The sequence below is a fragment of the Aulostomus chinensis genome, chromosome 20 (genome assembly GCF_037954235.1).
Source record: "Aulostomus chinensis isolate RoL2024-O1b breed Wild chromosome 20, RoL_Achi_v1.0, whole genome shotgun sequence".
NCBI classification, from domain to species: Eukaryota; Metazoa; Chordata; class Actinopteri; order Syngnathiformes; family Aulostomidae; genus Aulostomus; species Aulostomus chinensis.
The window spans coordinates 5,850,539-5,865,391 of record NC_141339.1 but is presented as its reverse complement, the minus strand read 5'-3'; the positions used below and the strand labels follow the sequence as shown (position 1 = coordinate 5,865,391).

The following is a 14,853-nucleotide window of genomic DNA, read 5'->3' as shown; positions in this document are numbered from 1 at the left end:
ACCTCTAAGGGTTCTCCTAAATTATACTGAAACCTCCTCAAGTTTCTTCTTCATTGCAAAGCTATTAAAAGTTTTTTGTTTTTGTTTTTACAAAGGAACTGAGGGTAAAAGAAAGGGATGGGGTTGATCTGGTTTCTACTGATGATGAAACAAGTTGCAGGAGCAAGCGTTCTTACCATGCTCATAGGAATTGTCCTCATTAGATATGCTACATTTTATATTAGTATGCAATATTATCAATAAATATGTATACTAACAGGAATATATCTATAAATCTAAAATATCACATGCTTTTTTACACTGCCTGTCTGCCCGGGTTACAGAGCAACCATGATTGAAGGTGACGATACCTTTTAATGGTTTAAAAAGTTGTCACATGGGGCAACATTTTGAAATGCTCAATATGAAGACACACCTCTGTCAAGTCAGCTTACATGACAAATAAATGGATGTCACAGTAAAAAAATCAAGTAGTGTGTATAAAGATAAGGCCCATTTTATCGCTACAATCTGGAAAATATTGCTTTATTTTTAAGTATAAGAATAATTTAGAAAGGTGTCATACTGCAATATTTTTATAAATATTTTTAAATTGTCATTGATCACACGCTTAGCCAAGAATAAAATATTGACCAGCCAAATACCTTTTGTGTAGCCTAATTGTTGACAGCCTTTTAATCATTATCTAGATTTTAACCATGACACATGAGATGGGATATTACACCCTCGAAATATTTTTTTTTAAAAAGGACACAAAAAAACAGCTTCAATGGTACGATTAAGGCCATACCTTTTTAAAAGCGCAGTCCAATAGAATGCTTCTTAGATGTTGCCACTGTTATGAGATGTATTGCCACCAGAAGCCATGTAGGGATTGTTTTGGTCAAAGTGATTTAGGAGTCCGCTTCACTCGCTCTTAACAGTGATGGTTTTCACAGTAAAATACATTGTGAAATACTCGTGGACAAATAATGTGGGAGTCATATAATTTGGACTGACGGACATTATTTTCAAGATTTTTTTTCCTCAGGGCGGCACAGTGGTGCAGCGGTTAGCACTGTCACCTCAGAGCAAGAAGGTTCTGGATTCTAGTCCTGGCCCAGGATCTTTCTGTGTGAGTCTCCATGTTCTCCCTGTTCCTGCGTGGGTTCTCTCTGGTACTCCTGCTTCCTCCCACAGTCCAAAGACATCAAGAGGGGACGAGGTTGATTGATACTCTAAATTGACTGTAGGTGTGGCTGTGAGTGTGAATGGTTGTCTTGGTTGATGAACTGGCAACCTGTCCAGGATGAACCCCGCCTCTCTCCGGAAAACTGCTGAGATAGGCTCCACCACCTTTAACAGGATAAGTGCAAGAGGATGGATGGATGGATTTTTTTCCCATTAGAAGCTACATAGCTACATGATGTTCTGTGAACACTGCCCCCCCCCCTCAAGTATCCAGCGCAAACATTAATTAATTTGTTGAATTTTGTGCAGAAGCTATGAAGACAGGGTTTATTCAAGTGGGCTATTGACCTTACCACAGGTCCACACTCTGCAAGTACACCTCTAGTTGCATTTTTTCCTTACAGACCGCACACTCACTTACATTTGGCATTGACATATCTCTTTTAGTTTAACTTTGTTAGGTAGCTTTCTGTATTTATCTAGGCTTTCGGCTTTATTAAACACTTTCATAATTGCTTTTGTAATTTCAGTCAATCGGACATTATTTATACAGCACTTTTCATACAAATGAAATGAAACAAAAAGTGCTTCACACTAGCCTGCCCTTTCTTTTTCTTCAGAATATGCAGAAGAGTAATACTGGTTTCAACTTGTTTTCGATCCAAGAAGCTGTTTCACTTCTTCATAAGTGGAAGAATCTTAGACAAGTCTAACAAGTCCCAGACACATCTTGACCTGGGTGATAAAACTTATACTGACGTGTCCATCCAACAGTTTCAAAGATATTTTGCATATTGAAGTTTGATGGAATGGCACAGCCTTAAAAAGCAAAACGTTTTTCTTAATTGACTCTTTAAATGAATTCCGTGACGGGTGGAAGATGATGCCGAAGAATAACTGTCATTTTTTCCTTTAGGGCTTGTGTATAAAGTATTATTTTTGAGAAACACTGGCTTGACAAATACTCTACATCGTATTGCAGATTCTAGCATTTTTTGCAACTCCCATTAAAACATTAAGTTATTTATCTTCAATGTAAAATTCTTTTGAGGGTTTTCTTTTTTGTTCCCCGTAACCAAACATTAGTCCATCTTTTTAGGCTATTCATCCAAGGTTAGCACTGGTGCTTAGCAGCAAGAAGGTTCCAGATTCGAGTCGGGCGCGGGATCTTTCTGTGTGGCGTTTGCATGTTCTCCCCGTGCGTGCGTGGGTTCTCTCTGGTACTCCAGCTTCTTCCCACAGTCCAAAGACATGCAATTGGGGACTAGGCTAATTGGATACTCTAAATTGACCGTAGGTGTGACTGTGAGTGTGAATGGTTGTTTGTCTCTATGTGTTGGCCCTGCAATGGACTGGTGACCTGTCCAAGGTGAACCCTGCCTCTCGCCCGTAGCTGCTGGGATAGGCTCCAGCCCCCCCGCAAGCCTTAACAGGAATAAGCGGAAGACAATGGATGGATGGATCCAAGGTGATCACATCAATTCAAACATGATCCTACAAGTCTGCACTGAATTATCTTTCAACCTATTTATAAAGCTGCCCACGTATAGATTTTTACGTTAACTTTGTTGTCCATTAGCAAAGTCTGAATAATATCAAATCAGTGAAAGCTTGAGGTAGACAATAAAGATCAATGGTTGTACCATACATTCCTTCATTCATTAATGTGTATGTGTGTTTTCTAGCTGCTGACTGCTCTTAAAACTGCACTGCTACAGGTTCTTTCTGAACACTGTATCCTTATTGACTCCTGTGAATTTCTGTTTATAAAACTTGCTTGCCAATAAACCTGATTCTGATTATAATGGACCAAAAAAATTAAAGTACTGACACAATATTCGTCAAAAAATGTCTTGGATTCATGTTTATTTATATATAAACGGTCATCCAAATAGTTGTCGTCACCTGAATGATCTATAAGATCACAGTGCTATTAAAGACAACTCAAATATATTAAAATCAGTAACACTGTTCAAGTAAGTACTCTCTGATATGAAATAATGGCTTAAATATCAGCAGTATTAGAATGCAACACTATTTGACAAGGTTAGACAGATTATTAATGCCCAGATTATTGGATATGGCTGTTTATTCCACAGTCCTACCACTGCAAACTCTCTTCAGTCCATTCACCGCCATCTCCCACTGTTACTGCCAAGTCCCACAATAAAGTGAGATTCATCATTGTTCTATGACTTCCAAGGTTTTTTGTTTTTTTTTTCTCTCGTAGCCTAAATTTAAGTGTTGCCGCTTTAGAACCACACACACGTCATGCTAAAATGCCGTTTTCATACAATTGAACATGCATCCCATCATATTGGTACCACCCTCTGCCTGTCCCGCTGGGTCACAGGCAAACCTGGTGGTTTGAGGGAGTTGGGGATGGGTAGCTCATACAGGCTGTCCGGGAAGGTCGCAGGGCTCAGCTGCCTCAGGATAGTCTGCATGGCCGTGAGGACCAGGGGCGCCGGGCTCCTCCCCACTAAGTACCTGAACGTCTCCTCGCCCAACACCTTGATCCAGCGATCTGGCTCTCTTTCCATACCTCCTTTCATTTTGAACTTCATTTTGGGCATGAACATGAACAGGTTGTCCAGGCACCGCCTCTTCTCCCCGCCGCTCACCTCCATGGAGTCCCTGAGTTTCTCCAGGATGATATCCAGCGGGGTCAAGCCGCTGTGGTCCTTGGCGTACGGGGACGCTCCGTTCCCGAGAAGCATGACAACCGCCTCGGGACGTAGCAGTTCACAGGCCAGGTGGAGGGGTGTCCTGCCGTCCTCAACGTACAGGCACCCAGCTCGGTCGGTAAGGGAGGGTGTTCTGGATACACGGTGAGCCACCTGTAAGATGAGAAGGAGAATGTGGCGCCTATCATAGCGGACAGCCATGGACAGGTGCGGGGCGGAAGATGGGCAGCAAAAGAAGCGCTCCCCTGGTTTTGCTAGCGCTTCTTCAGTGTACTGACTGAGCAGATACTGGGCGTACGCTTGGTGGTCGTGAACAATAGCGTAGAGCAACGCCTCTGATGGTGTGTATGTCCTCTGGCTGGCGTCCTCTTCTTGATAAAACGTTTCCATGGTCCGCATTTCCTCAAGCATCCAGACCGGTTTCAGGTCCCGCACTGCCCGGTAGAAAAGAAGCGACAGGGACTTCCTATGTGTTTCGAGGCTTCGAGCCGTCGAGTTGACTACTAACGACGCCATGGTGACAAGCGACACGACAAACGTATGTTCCCTACGTCTTAAACAACGTCATTCATCGCTCTGGGCACGTTGATTGAACAGATTAGATCCGTGACCGGACCTCACTCCACCTACAAAGTCTCCCATGGAGTGACAGAAACACACATTCCAGCACTCTCCAGCTGCAGAACTCTCCGCTCTGCAGTAGTGAGCCATAGCGCATGCGCCAGCAAAAATAAAGTCAAAACTTTATTGACAATATTAAAATAACCGCAAACCGAGATGCCTTTCAGACTGACGCTGCTTTCGCGTCATTTTCTGATATTTATCCATATCCACATTATGTTTTATTGCCGGGGGTAACAAAAACCTCAACGTTGTCCGCTGCTATTGTGATAATGCGACCAAAATGTTGAGAAATGTCAACAATGATCCAGCTGGGTATTTTAAAGGTATCGAAATGTTCAAGTATGCCTGTGAATTATGTGCAGAACGAACTGCATTGTTGAATTTGCAGTTGTTTTGTATGAAAGCTCCCTGGTTACATGTCGGTTCATCCTGATTGCAATCTCAGTTATGGTGCCATGTCAGACCCTAGACCCTCAGACTTTGATCTCTCACACCCAGAAAACGTGGCGGAAGACTAAATACTGGGCCATGGTTGTGGTGTGGCTTATACTCATTATATTAATTTAAAGGCCTAATGGCTTTTATTTCTTTTCTTTTTTTTTACTTAGCCTATATTTCATGAAAGTTGGTATTATTTGCTTTATTTTCTCCTGTGAATTTTTCTGCCATAAAAGGAAATTTTAATTTGAATAAATGCAAAGTGCAGCATTTATATCATGTTATTTTACAGTTGAGGAAACAAAAGGATTCATATGAACTTATAGACTTAAATCACCATTTCTAGTAAGTTTTGTACTTTATGTTTTGTATGATTGGGATGACAAAGCTCAGAGGCAGACTTGCCATCTAGCAACCAAAGGGTCACTGTTTGGATCCTCATTTCCACTGGTGACCATGTCGAAATGTCCTTGAGCAAGATACTGAGCCCCATGGAGGGTGTGCCCCACCTCTTACCCATTGTCAGCTGGGACAAGCTCCAGCCCCCCTGTGCCCCTTAACAGATAAACAGTATATTAAATGGATGGATGGATCGATGTTTTCTATCATACTGTAGTAGCCATGACAGGGATTGTCTTACAACACAGTTAATTGCATCACCACGTTTGGTCTGAAACTATTTTGATGTGTGGGAGATAAGATACTAAATTAAAGGCTTCAATTAAATCACCAAAAAAAGATTGACAGGATGGAAATTCTCACAAGCATTTTCACATTCGGCTTTGTTGATCACTGACTCCTAACCCTGAGGTTTTCTTCCTTTCCCTGATGTTATGATGATGGTCCCGCCAGAACCAGGAATCAAATCAAAAACTCATTGCTCATCACAGCTGCATCAGTGTAGCTTCAACCTGAATAATTTGGCTATTCGGGGCGGCAAACTTACACACACTCATTACCAAAGTAGATGTACAAATAAAGATTAAAAAAAGACCCTTTTAAGTCCTGATTGAACTTATTCATTTGAGCAAACGTATTGAACTACAAGCTCCTAAATATACCCAGACGTACTAAGTAAACTGTAGTGAGTCTATATTTGTGCAATCTTCATTGATTTATCAAAAACACAAAAATATAAAAATTGGAAATGACTTTATCAAGCTTTTTCACCTTTGTTGGGCATCTGCTCCTTCCTTCGTGCATTTTGGCAAATGGTCACCAACATAAATGAGCATTACCATTACCTATGCTAGGGACTGAAAAAGTTATTTGCCCTACCAACAAAACTGTCATGTTTTTCTTAAGTCTTCTTTAAAAATCTTCCTGTTTTGTATGTGGGTGATTCACATTCCTTGGGCTGCCAACATTTTTGTGTTGTAGCCTGAGCATAGCCTTCAGAAGCTTAAAGATGGCATCTGCCAGCTTGTCCCTTTCCTCTGCGGAAAGGGACAAGCCAGGAGTGCTCACAAAAAAAAAAAAAAACTTTACCGGTGCTATCTTTTGTTGAATGGAGGGTACTCATGTCCATGTAATATGTACAGCATACACTCGACGAAAACAAAAAGAAGACAGGGATGTGACAAAGTGTGTGGATGGCCCTTTCAAAAAGGAAATGAAAAAAATTATGAGAGCATTCATGGAGCATTGCGATGAGTAATTTGAATAATAGGGTCTTCGCCTGAAGTACCTTCAGGCTCAGGCCCTAATTAATGAAATCATAGGCTCATTTCAAATGAATTAAATATGACGTATCTAGGAGGTGGGGGCATGGTGGTTTCACATTTAAGTCCCAGGTTGGGCATGGGGTCTTTCTGTGTGGAGTTTGTATGTTCTCCTTGTGCCTGCACGGGTTCTCTCCGGGTACTCCAGCTTTCAATAGTCTAAATACATGCATGAGGGGACTAGAATAATTAAATACTCGAAATTGACCAAAGGTATGACTGTGAGTATGAATGGTTGTTTGTCTGTATGTGATGGCCCTGCAATGGACTGGGGACCGGTCCAGGGTGAACCCCACTTCTCGCCTGAAAGCTGCTGGGATAGGCTCATGTCATCACTACAAGGGTCGCTCAAAAGCATCCGCCACTGATAGGTGAGTAAGGTGGTAATTGCAATCTTGGGAGGAAAGGCTGAGACTATGAAACACAGAAAGTAAGCAAAATGAGACCCCACAAAACTGATATGCAATTTCCTCTCAAGGCCAATTGGAGAATTGCAGAGAACCACTCTTGTGGTGTCCTCCCCACGGAGTCAGCGCATTGACTCCTTGCCAATACGTATCACAGGGCAGGGTAATGGGAAAGTTGGCCTCTTTGCAGTTACCACGAAGAGGTGTGTTCTGCTCTGTCTTTCCCCACCTTCCACCTTCACACCCATCTCTCCTGTCACCTGCCTTTGCCCATTTCTCCTCCCTTTGAGTGATGTCATGGGACTTGGCACTGACTCGCGGTCATCCCTACTAGGGTGGCGCAAAAGCATCCGCCACTTATAGGTGAATGTCGATAAAGGCTTTTTCCTCACGTATAACTGCAATCTTGGGAGGACAGGCTGAGACTATGAAACATAGAAGTTAGCAAAATGAGACCCCACAAAACTGATATGCACTTCACTCTCAAGGCCAATTGTAAACTTTGCAGAGAATCGTGAAACACCGCCCTCAAGCTTTTCATGGTGTTTTTTTTTGCCTTGCTACTTGGCGAGCATCCCTTTGTGTACCCCCACTTCAATATCTCCTTGACATTTGCTCGCCGTTTTCTTCAGACAGTGAAAGTCGGCAAGTTTGACCAATAATTTTGTGCAAACATGACAGAGGGAAGGTGTTTCCACCCGGTTTCGAACCGGGGACCTTTTGCGTGTTAGGCAAACATGATTACCACTACACTATGGAAACTGCAAAGACCAGGAAAATGTCCACATCGCTGGGTCGCTAGGCCTGTTTTTGCTCCCATTCTCCCGAAGCCGGCGTTTTACGTTTTTATTCAGCTGTGCCGTGGCGCCCTGGACATTGAGGTCCTCGTTAGTATAGTGGACAGTATCTCCGCCTGTCACGCGGAAGACCGGGGTTCGATTCCCCGACGGGGAGTAGGCAGTGGGCAGGCTGCTATTCGGTCAAGAGTAACACAAACCCAAGTCCAGTGCTACTACTGACCACTTGTGCCTGATGCTTACAAATACTATCCTCTATCAAATGTGTCCTCGTCTTGTGCAGACTGTTAAGTGGATTCTGTGTTTTGTCCGCTCCACTTGGACAATTTGGATCTCTGTCCTTTTTCTGGCGCAAACAAGTAAAACACCGCTGTTTCTCCCCACGGAGTCAGCAGGACTAACGCCGCCAAAGCTAGCCAGCTTCACCTACAGCTAGCCCAGCCGGGGCAGGAGTCTGGCACCGTGGCAGCAGCTGGCCAGCTTCACCTACAGCAAGCCAAGCCGGGTCTAACGTCATGCGGGGTGTTTTGGACAACTAAATGGTGAGGATACTGTCTAATAACAGGCTGCCGTGCCAATCTTTAAATACCGTAATAATAATGGAAGATTTGTGTGATTTGTTGAGGGGATCCAATTTGGCGGCTGCAGGATTGGGTTTCTCCTTTTCACAGACGATGTGGTCCTGCTGGCTTTAGCAGGCCGTGACCTTCAGCTCTCGCTGGTTTGCAGCCGATTGGGAAGCATCCAGGATGAGAATCAGCACCTCCAAGTCCGAGCCCATGGTCCACACCTGGATAAGGGTAGGATGCCATCCCAGGTCCCATTTCAAGCTCACTACTGATGGATGTGTCTATCCCATTTGAACTGCAACAGTGAGAATCAGTCGGTTGTATCATCTACTTCTGCAGATTGGTCAATTGAAGTTTCTGGAATCTCACCAAAACATGAGATCATCCTATGAGCTAGCCTGGCACCTTCAGGTAGCAATAAACCAACCTTCAATTTGACAGAACCAACATGGTCTGACAGAGCAGCAGTTATCAATCCTAGAACTTAGGGCAGATCAAAAAAAAATATATATATATATTTTCCACTCTACATATTTGCTGTCGCTTGGTTTTCAAGGCTTAAGTTGCTCACTGATGTCCTGGCTACCGGGAAATATAATGTATTGTTTAGTTTTTAGCATGCTCTATCACTTTACCTTTATCAGTGTATGATGATGCTCTTACACCAGAAACAAATATGTTCAAGTTGATTTATTATTCAATGCGTAGGCCATGGCTCCTAAAATTAGCAGTGAAGGGGAGTACTTATAGTCAGTAGTACCTATAACCCTCCCTAAACCCACGATCAGAGCTCAGACATCAAAGTCAGTTATTACATTGTCAGTGCCCAAAGTTCCCAAGGGACGACACTCGTTCAAATAAACATGAAACGTGCAAAAAACTGCCACCAGCTATCAGTTGCTCTGTCCTCTCCCCGGCAGCAGAAGCCACGCACAGTTCACGGGCCCCTTTACGCAGTGATCATCCCAACATGTGTTAAAGTTCCACAGTGCATTTCATTATGTCTTGAATTCTGGGAGCTTAGAATTCTGTGAATTCTGATGATCACAAAGTCCACACCATGTATAAGACGACGCAAACAGATCGCCGCAAACTTGCCAAAATGATCAATTTCGATTTGTTTGACTTTGGAGATGACTTTAAAACGTCTAACATGCATCTAGAGTATGACGAAGATCTCCCCAAGCCGGGTAATAGTAGGTAGGAGTGAAGCAAACTCATAAGCTTCTGAAAATACTCACTATAATAGCAGCTCTTCAAGTGGTGGATGGAGACTGGCAACCGCCCCCTTTGTGCTTGCCGAAGGAAAAGTGCTCCAAGGGCAATGACCGAACCGAGCAGGATTCTGCAAAACCTGATGAACGGTCATGCAGAAACAGGAGTCACGTCTTCCAGAAGAGGGATGTTTCCAAACCCTCTTGGTCCCTTGGCTGGTTCTCCCGATGGGACGAAACCCATTTGATACGAGGCTGTTTGCCTTCCCACGCAGCGTCAGCAATCAAACAGCGCTCCCCGAGAAAGGTTGGACTCTCTTTTTTTGCCCAGGGTGACAACCACTCTTGTGGTGTCCTCCCCACGGAGTCAGCGCATTGACTCCTTGTTGGCCTCTTTGCAGTTACCACGAAGAGGTGTGTTCTGCTCTGTCTTTCCCCACCTTCCACCTTCACACCCATCTCTCCTGTCACCTGCCTTTGCCCATTTCTCCTCCCTTTGAGTGATGTCATGGGACTTGGCACTGACTCGCGGTCATCCCTACTAGGGTGGCGCAAAAGCATCCGCCACTTATAGGTGAATGTCGATAAAGGCTTTTTCCTCACGTATAACTGCAATCTTGGGAGGACAGGCTGAGACTCTGAAACATAGAAGTTAGCAAAATGAGACCCCACAAAACTGATATGCACTTCACTCTCAAGGCCAATTGTAAACTTTGCAGAGAATCGTGAAACACCGCCCTCAAGCTTTTCATGGTATTTTTTTTTGCCTTGCTACTTGGCGAGCATCCCTTTGTTTACCCCCACTTCAATATCTCCTTGACATTTGCTCGCCGTTTTCTTCAGACAGTGAAAGTCGGCAAGTTTGACCAATAATTTTGTGCAAACATGACAGAGGGAAGGTGTTTCCACCCGGTTTCGAACCGAGGACCTTTTGCGTGTTAGGCAAACGTGATTACCACTACACTATGGAAACTGCAAAGACCAGGAAAATGTCCACATTGCTGGGTCGCTAGGCCTGTTTTTGCTCCCATTCTCCCGAAGCCGGCGTTTTACTTTTTTATTCAGCTGTGCCGCGGCGCCCTGGACTTTGAGGTCCTCGTTACTATAGTGGACACTATCTCCGCCTGTCACGCGGAAGACCGGGGTTCGATTCCCCGACGGGGAGTAGGCAGTGGGCAGGCTGCTATTCGGTCAAGAGTAACACAAACCCAAGTCCAGTGCTGCTACTGACCACTTGTGCCTGATGCTTACAAATACTATCCTCTATTAAATGTGTCCTCGTCTTGTGCAGACTGTTAAGTGGATTCTGTGTTTTGTCCGCTCCACTTGGACAATTTGGATCTCTGTCCTTTTTCTGGCGCAAACAAGTAAAACACCGCTGTTTCTCCCCACGGAGTCAGCAGGACTAACGCCGCCAAAGCTAGCCAGCTTCACCTAAAGCTAGCCCAGCCGGGGCAGGAGTCTGGCACCGTGGCAGCAGCTGGCCAGCTTCACCTACAGCAAGCCAAGCCGGGTCTAACGTCATGCGGGGTGTTTTGGACAACTAAATGGTGAGGATACTGTCTAATAACAGGCTGCCGTGCCAATCTTTAAATACCGTAATAATAATGGAAGATTTGTGTGATTTGTTGAGGGGATCCAATTTGGCGGCTGCAGGATTGGGTTTCTCCTTTTCACAGACGATGTGGTCCTGCTGGCTTTAGCAGGCCGTGACCTTCAGCTCTCGCTGGTTTGCAGCCGATTGGGAAGCATCCAGGATGAGAATCAGCACCTCCAAGTCCGAGCCCATGGTCCACACCTGGATAAGGGTAGGATGCCATCCCAGGTCCCATTTCAAGCTCACTACTGATGGATGTGTCTATCCCATTTGAACTGCAACAGTGAGAATCAGTCGGTTGTATCATCTACTTCTGAAGATTGGTCAATTGAAGTTTCTGGAATCTCACCAAAACATGAGATCATCCTATGAGCTAGCCTGGCACCTTCAGGTAGCAATAAACCAACCTTCAATTTGACAGAACCAACATGGTCTGACAGAGCAGCAGTTATCAATCCTAGAACTTAGGGCAGATCAAAAAAAAATATATATATATATATTTTCCACTCTACATATTTGCTGTCGCTTGGTTTTCAAGGCTTAAGTTGCTCACTGATGTCCTGGCTACCGGGAAATATAATGTATTGTTTAGTTTTTAGCATGCTCTATCACTTTACCTTTATCAGTGTATGATGATGCTCTTACACCAGAAACAAATATGTTCAAGTTGATTTATTATTCAATGCGTAGGCCATGGCTCCTAAAATTAGCAGTGAAGGGGAGTACTTATAGTCAGTAGTACCTATAACCCTCCCTAAACCCACGATCAGAGCTCAGAGATCAAAGTCAGGTATTACATTGTCAGTGCCCAAAGTTCCCAAGGGACGACACTCGTTCAAATAAACATGAAACGTGCAAAAAACTGCCACCAGCTATCAGTTGCTCTGTCCTCTCCCCAGCAGCAGAAGCCACGCACAGTTCACGGGCCCCTTTACGCAGTGATCATCCCAACATGTGTTAAAGTTCCACAGTGCATTTCATTATGTCTTGAATTCTGGGAGCTTAGAATTCTGTGAATTCTGATGATCACAAAGTCCACACCATGTATAAGACGACGCAAACAGATCGCCGCAAACTTGCCAAAATGATCAATTTCGATTTGTTTGACTTTGGAGATGACTTTAAAACGTCTAACATGCATCTAGAGTATGACGAAGATCTCCCCAAGCCGGGTAATAGTAGGTAGGAGTGAAGCAAACTCATAAGCTTCTGAAAATACTCACTATAATAGCAGCTCTTCAAGTGGTGGATGGAGACTGGCAACCGCCCCCTTTGTGCTTGCCGAAGGAAAAGTGCTCCAAGGGCAATGACCGAACCGAGCAGGATTCTGCAAAACCTGATGAACGGTCATGCAGAAACAGGAGTCACGTCTTCCAGAAGAGGGATGTTTCCAAACCCTCTTGGTCCCTTGGCTGGTTCTCCCGATGGGACGAAACCCATTTGATACGAGGCTGTTTGCCTTCCCACGCAGCGTCAGCAATCAAACAGCGCTCCCCGAGAAAGGTTGGACTCTCTTTTTTTGCCCAGGGTGACAACCACTCTTGTGGTGTCCTCCCCACGGAGTCAGCGCATTGACTCCTTGTTGGCCTCTTTGCAGTTACCACGAAGAGGTGTGTTCTGCTCTGTCTTTCCCCACCTTCCACCTTCACACCCATCTCTCCTGTCACCTGCCTTTGCCCATTTCTCCTCCCTTTGAGTGATGTCATGGGACTTGGCACTGACTCGCGGTCATCCCTACTAGGGTGGCGCAAAAGCATCCGCCACTTATAGGTGAATGTCGATAAAGGCTTTTTCCTCACGTATAACTGCAATCTTGGGAGGACAGGCTGAGACTCTGAAACATAGAAGTTAGCAAAATGAGACCCCACAAAACTGATATGCACTTCACTCTCAAGGCCAATTGTAAACTTTGCAGAGAATCGTGAAACACCGCCCTCAAGCTTTTCATGGTATTTTTTTTTGCCTTGCTACTTGGCGAGCATCCCTTTGTTTACCCCCACTTCAATATCTCCTTGACATTTGCTCGCCGTTTTCTTCAGACAGTGAAAGTCGGCAAGTTTGACCAATAATTTTGTGCAAACATGACAGAGGGAAGGTGTTTCCACCCGGTTTCGAACCGAGGACCTTTTGCGTGTTAGGCAAACGTGATTACCACTACACTATGGAAACTGCAAAGACCAGGAAAATGTCCACATTGCTGGGTCGCTAGGCCTGTTTTTGCTCCCATTCTCCCGAAGCCGGCGTTTTACTTTTTTATTCAGCTGTGCCGCGGCGCCCTGGACTTTGAGGTCCTCGTTACTATAGTGGACACTATCTCCGCCTGTCACGCGGATGACCGGGGTTCGATTCCCCGACGGGGAGTAGGCAGTGGGCAGGCTGCTATTCGGTCAAGAGTAACACAAACCCAAGTCCAGTGCTGCTACTGACCACTTGTGCCTGATGCTTACAAATACTATCCTCTATTAAATGTGTCCTCGTCTTGTGCAGACTGTTAAGTGGATTCTGTGTTTTGTCCGCTCCACTTGGACAATTTGGATCTCTGTCCTTTTTCTGGCGCAAACAAGTAAAACACCGCTGTTTCTCCCCACGGAGTCAGCAGGACTAACGCCGCCAAAGCTAGCCAGCTTCACCTAAAGCTAGCCCAGCCGGGGCAGGAGTCTGGCACCGTGGCAGCAGCTGGCCAGCTTCACCTACAGCAAGCCAAGCCGGGTCTAACGTCATGCGGGGTGTTTTGGACAACTAAATGGTGAGGATACTGTCTAATAACAGGCTGCCGTGCCAATCTTTAAATACCGTAATAATAATGGAAGATTTGTGTGATTTGTTGAGGGGATCCAATTTGGCGGCTGCAGGATTGGGTTTCTCCTTTTCACAGACGATGTGGTCCTGCTGGCTTTAGCAGGCCGTGACCTTCAGCTCTCGCTGGTTTGCAGCCGATTGGGAAGCATCCAGGATGAGAATCAGCACCTCCAAGTCCGAGCCCATGGTCCACACCTGGATAAGGGTAGGATGCCATCCCAGGTCCCATTTCAAGCTCACTACTGATGGATGTGTCTATCCCATTTGAACTGCAACAGTGAGAATCAGTCGGTTGTATCATCTACTTCTGAAGATTGGTCAATTGAAGTTTCTGGAATCTCACCAAAACATGAGATCATCCTATGAGCTAGCCTGGCACCTTCAGGTAGCAATAAACCAACCTTCAATTTGACAGAACCAACATGGTCTGACAGAGCAGCAGTTATCAATCCTAGAACTTAGGGCAGATCAAAAAAATATATATATATATATATTTTCCACTCTACATATTTGCTGTCGCTTGGTTTTCAAGGCTTAAGTTGCTCACTGATGTCCTGGCTACCGGGAAATATAATGTATTGTTTAGTTTTTAGCATGCTCTATCACTTTACCTTTATCAGTGTATGATGATGCTCTTACACCAGAAACAAATATGTTCAAGTTGATTTATTATTCAATGCGTAGGCCATGGCTCCTAAAATTAGCAGTGAAGGGGAGTACTTATAGTCAGTAGTACCTATAACCCTCCCTAAACCCACGATCAGAGCTCAGAGATCAAAGTCAGGTATTACATTGTCAGTGCCCAAAGTTCCCAAGGGACGACACTCGTT

General features: G+C 44.7%; 1 protein-coding gene and 4 non-coding genes across 5 annotated transcripts; 1 reads left to right on the top strand and 4 right to left on the bottom strand.

Annotated features, from left to right (window-relative positions):
• Positions 1 to 3,021: 3,021 nt before the first annotated feature.
• Positions 3,022 to 4,583, bottom strand: LOC147242657 (ankyrin repeat domain-containing protein 9). The gene has a single exon (XM_086189648.1). The coding sequence runs from the start codon at positions 4,371 to 4,373 to the stop codon at positions 3,483 to 3,485; it is 891 nt and encodes a 296-aa protein (XP_086045774.1). The 5' UTR covers positions 4,374 to 4,583; the 3' UTR covers positions 3,022 to 3,482.
• A 3,153-nt stretch (positions 4,584 to 7,736) lies between these two features.
• Positions 7,737 to 7,809, bottom strand: trnav-aac (transfer RNA valine (anticodon AAC)). The gene has a single exon. It is a non-coding gene; the product is annotated as a tRNA-Val (tRNA).
• Positions 7,810 to 7,929: 120 nt separating this feature from the next.
• trnad-guc (transfer RNA aspartic acid (anticodon GUC)) lies at positions 7,930 to 8,001 on the top strand. Its single transcript has one exon. It is a non-coding gene; the product is annotated as a tRNA-Asp (tRNA).
• A 2,526-nt stretch (positions 8,002 to 10,527) lies between these two features.
• On the bottom strand, positions 10,528 to 10,600 carry trnav-aac (transfer RNA valine (anticodon AAC)). The gene has a single exon. It is a non-coding gene; the product is annotated as a tRNA-Val (tRNA).
• A 2,720-nt stretch (positions 10,601 to 13,320) lies between these two features.
• trnav-aac (transfer RNA valine (anticodon AAC)) lies at positions 13,321 to 13,393 on the bottom strand. The gene has a single exon. It is a non-coding gene; the product is annotated as a tRNA-Val (tRNA).
• Between the last annotated feature and the right edge of the window lie 1,460 nt (positions 13,394 to 14,853).

Excerpts from the sequence above, each read along its gene's own strand:
- LOC147242657 (XM_086189648.1), bottom strand. The coding sequence starts at position 4,373 with ATGGCGTCGTTAGTAGTCAACTCGACGGCTCGAAGCCTCGAAACACAT.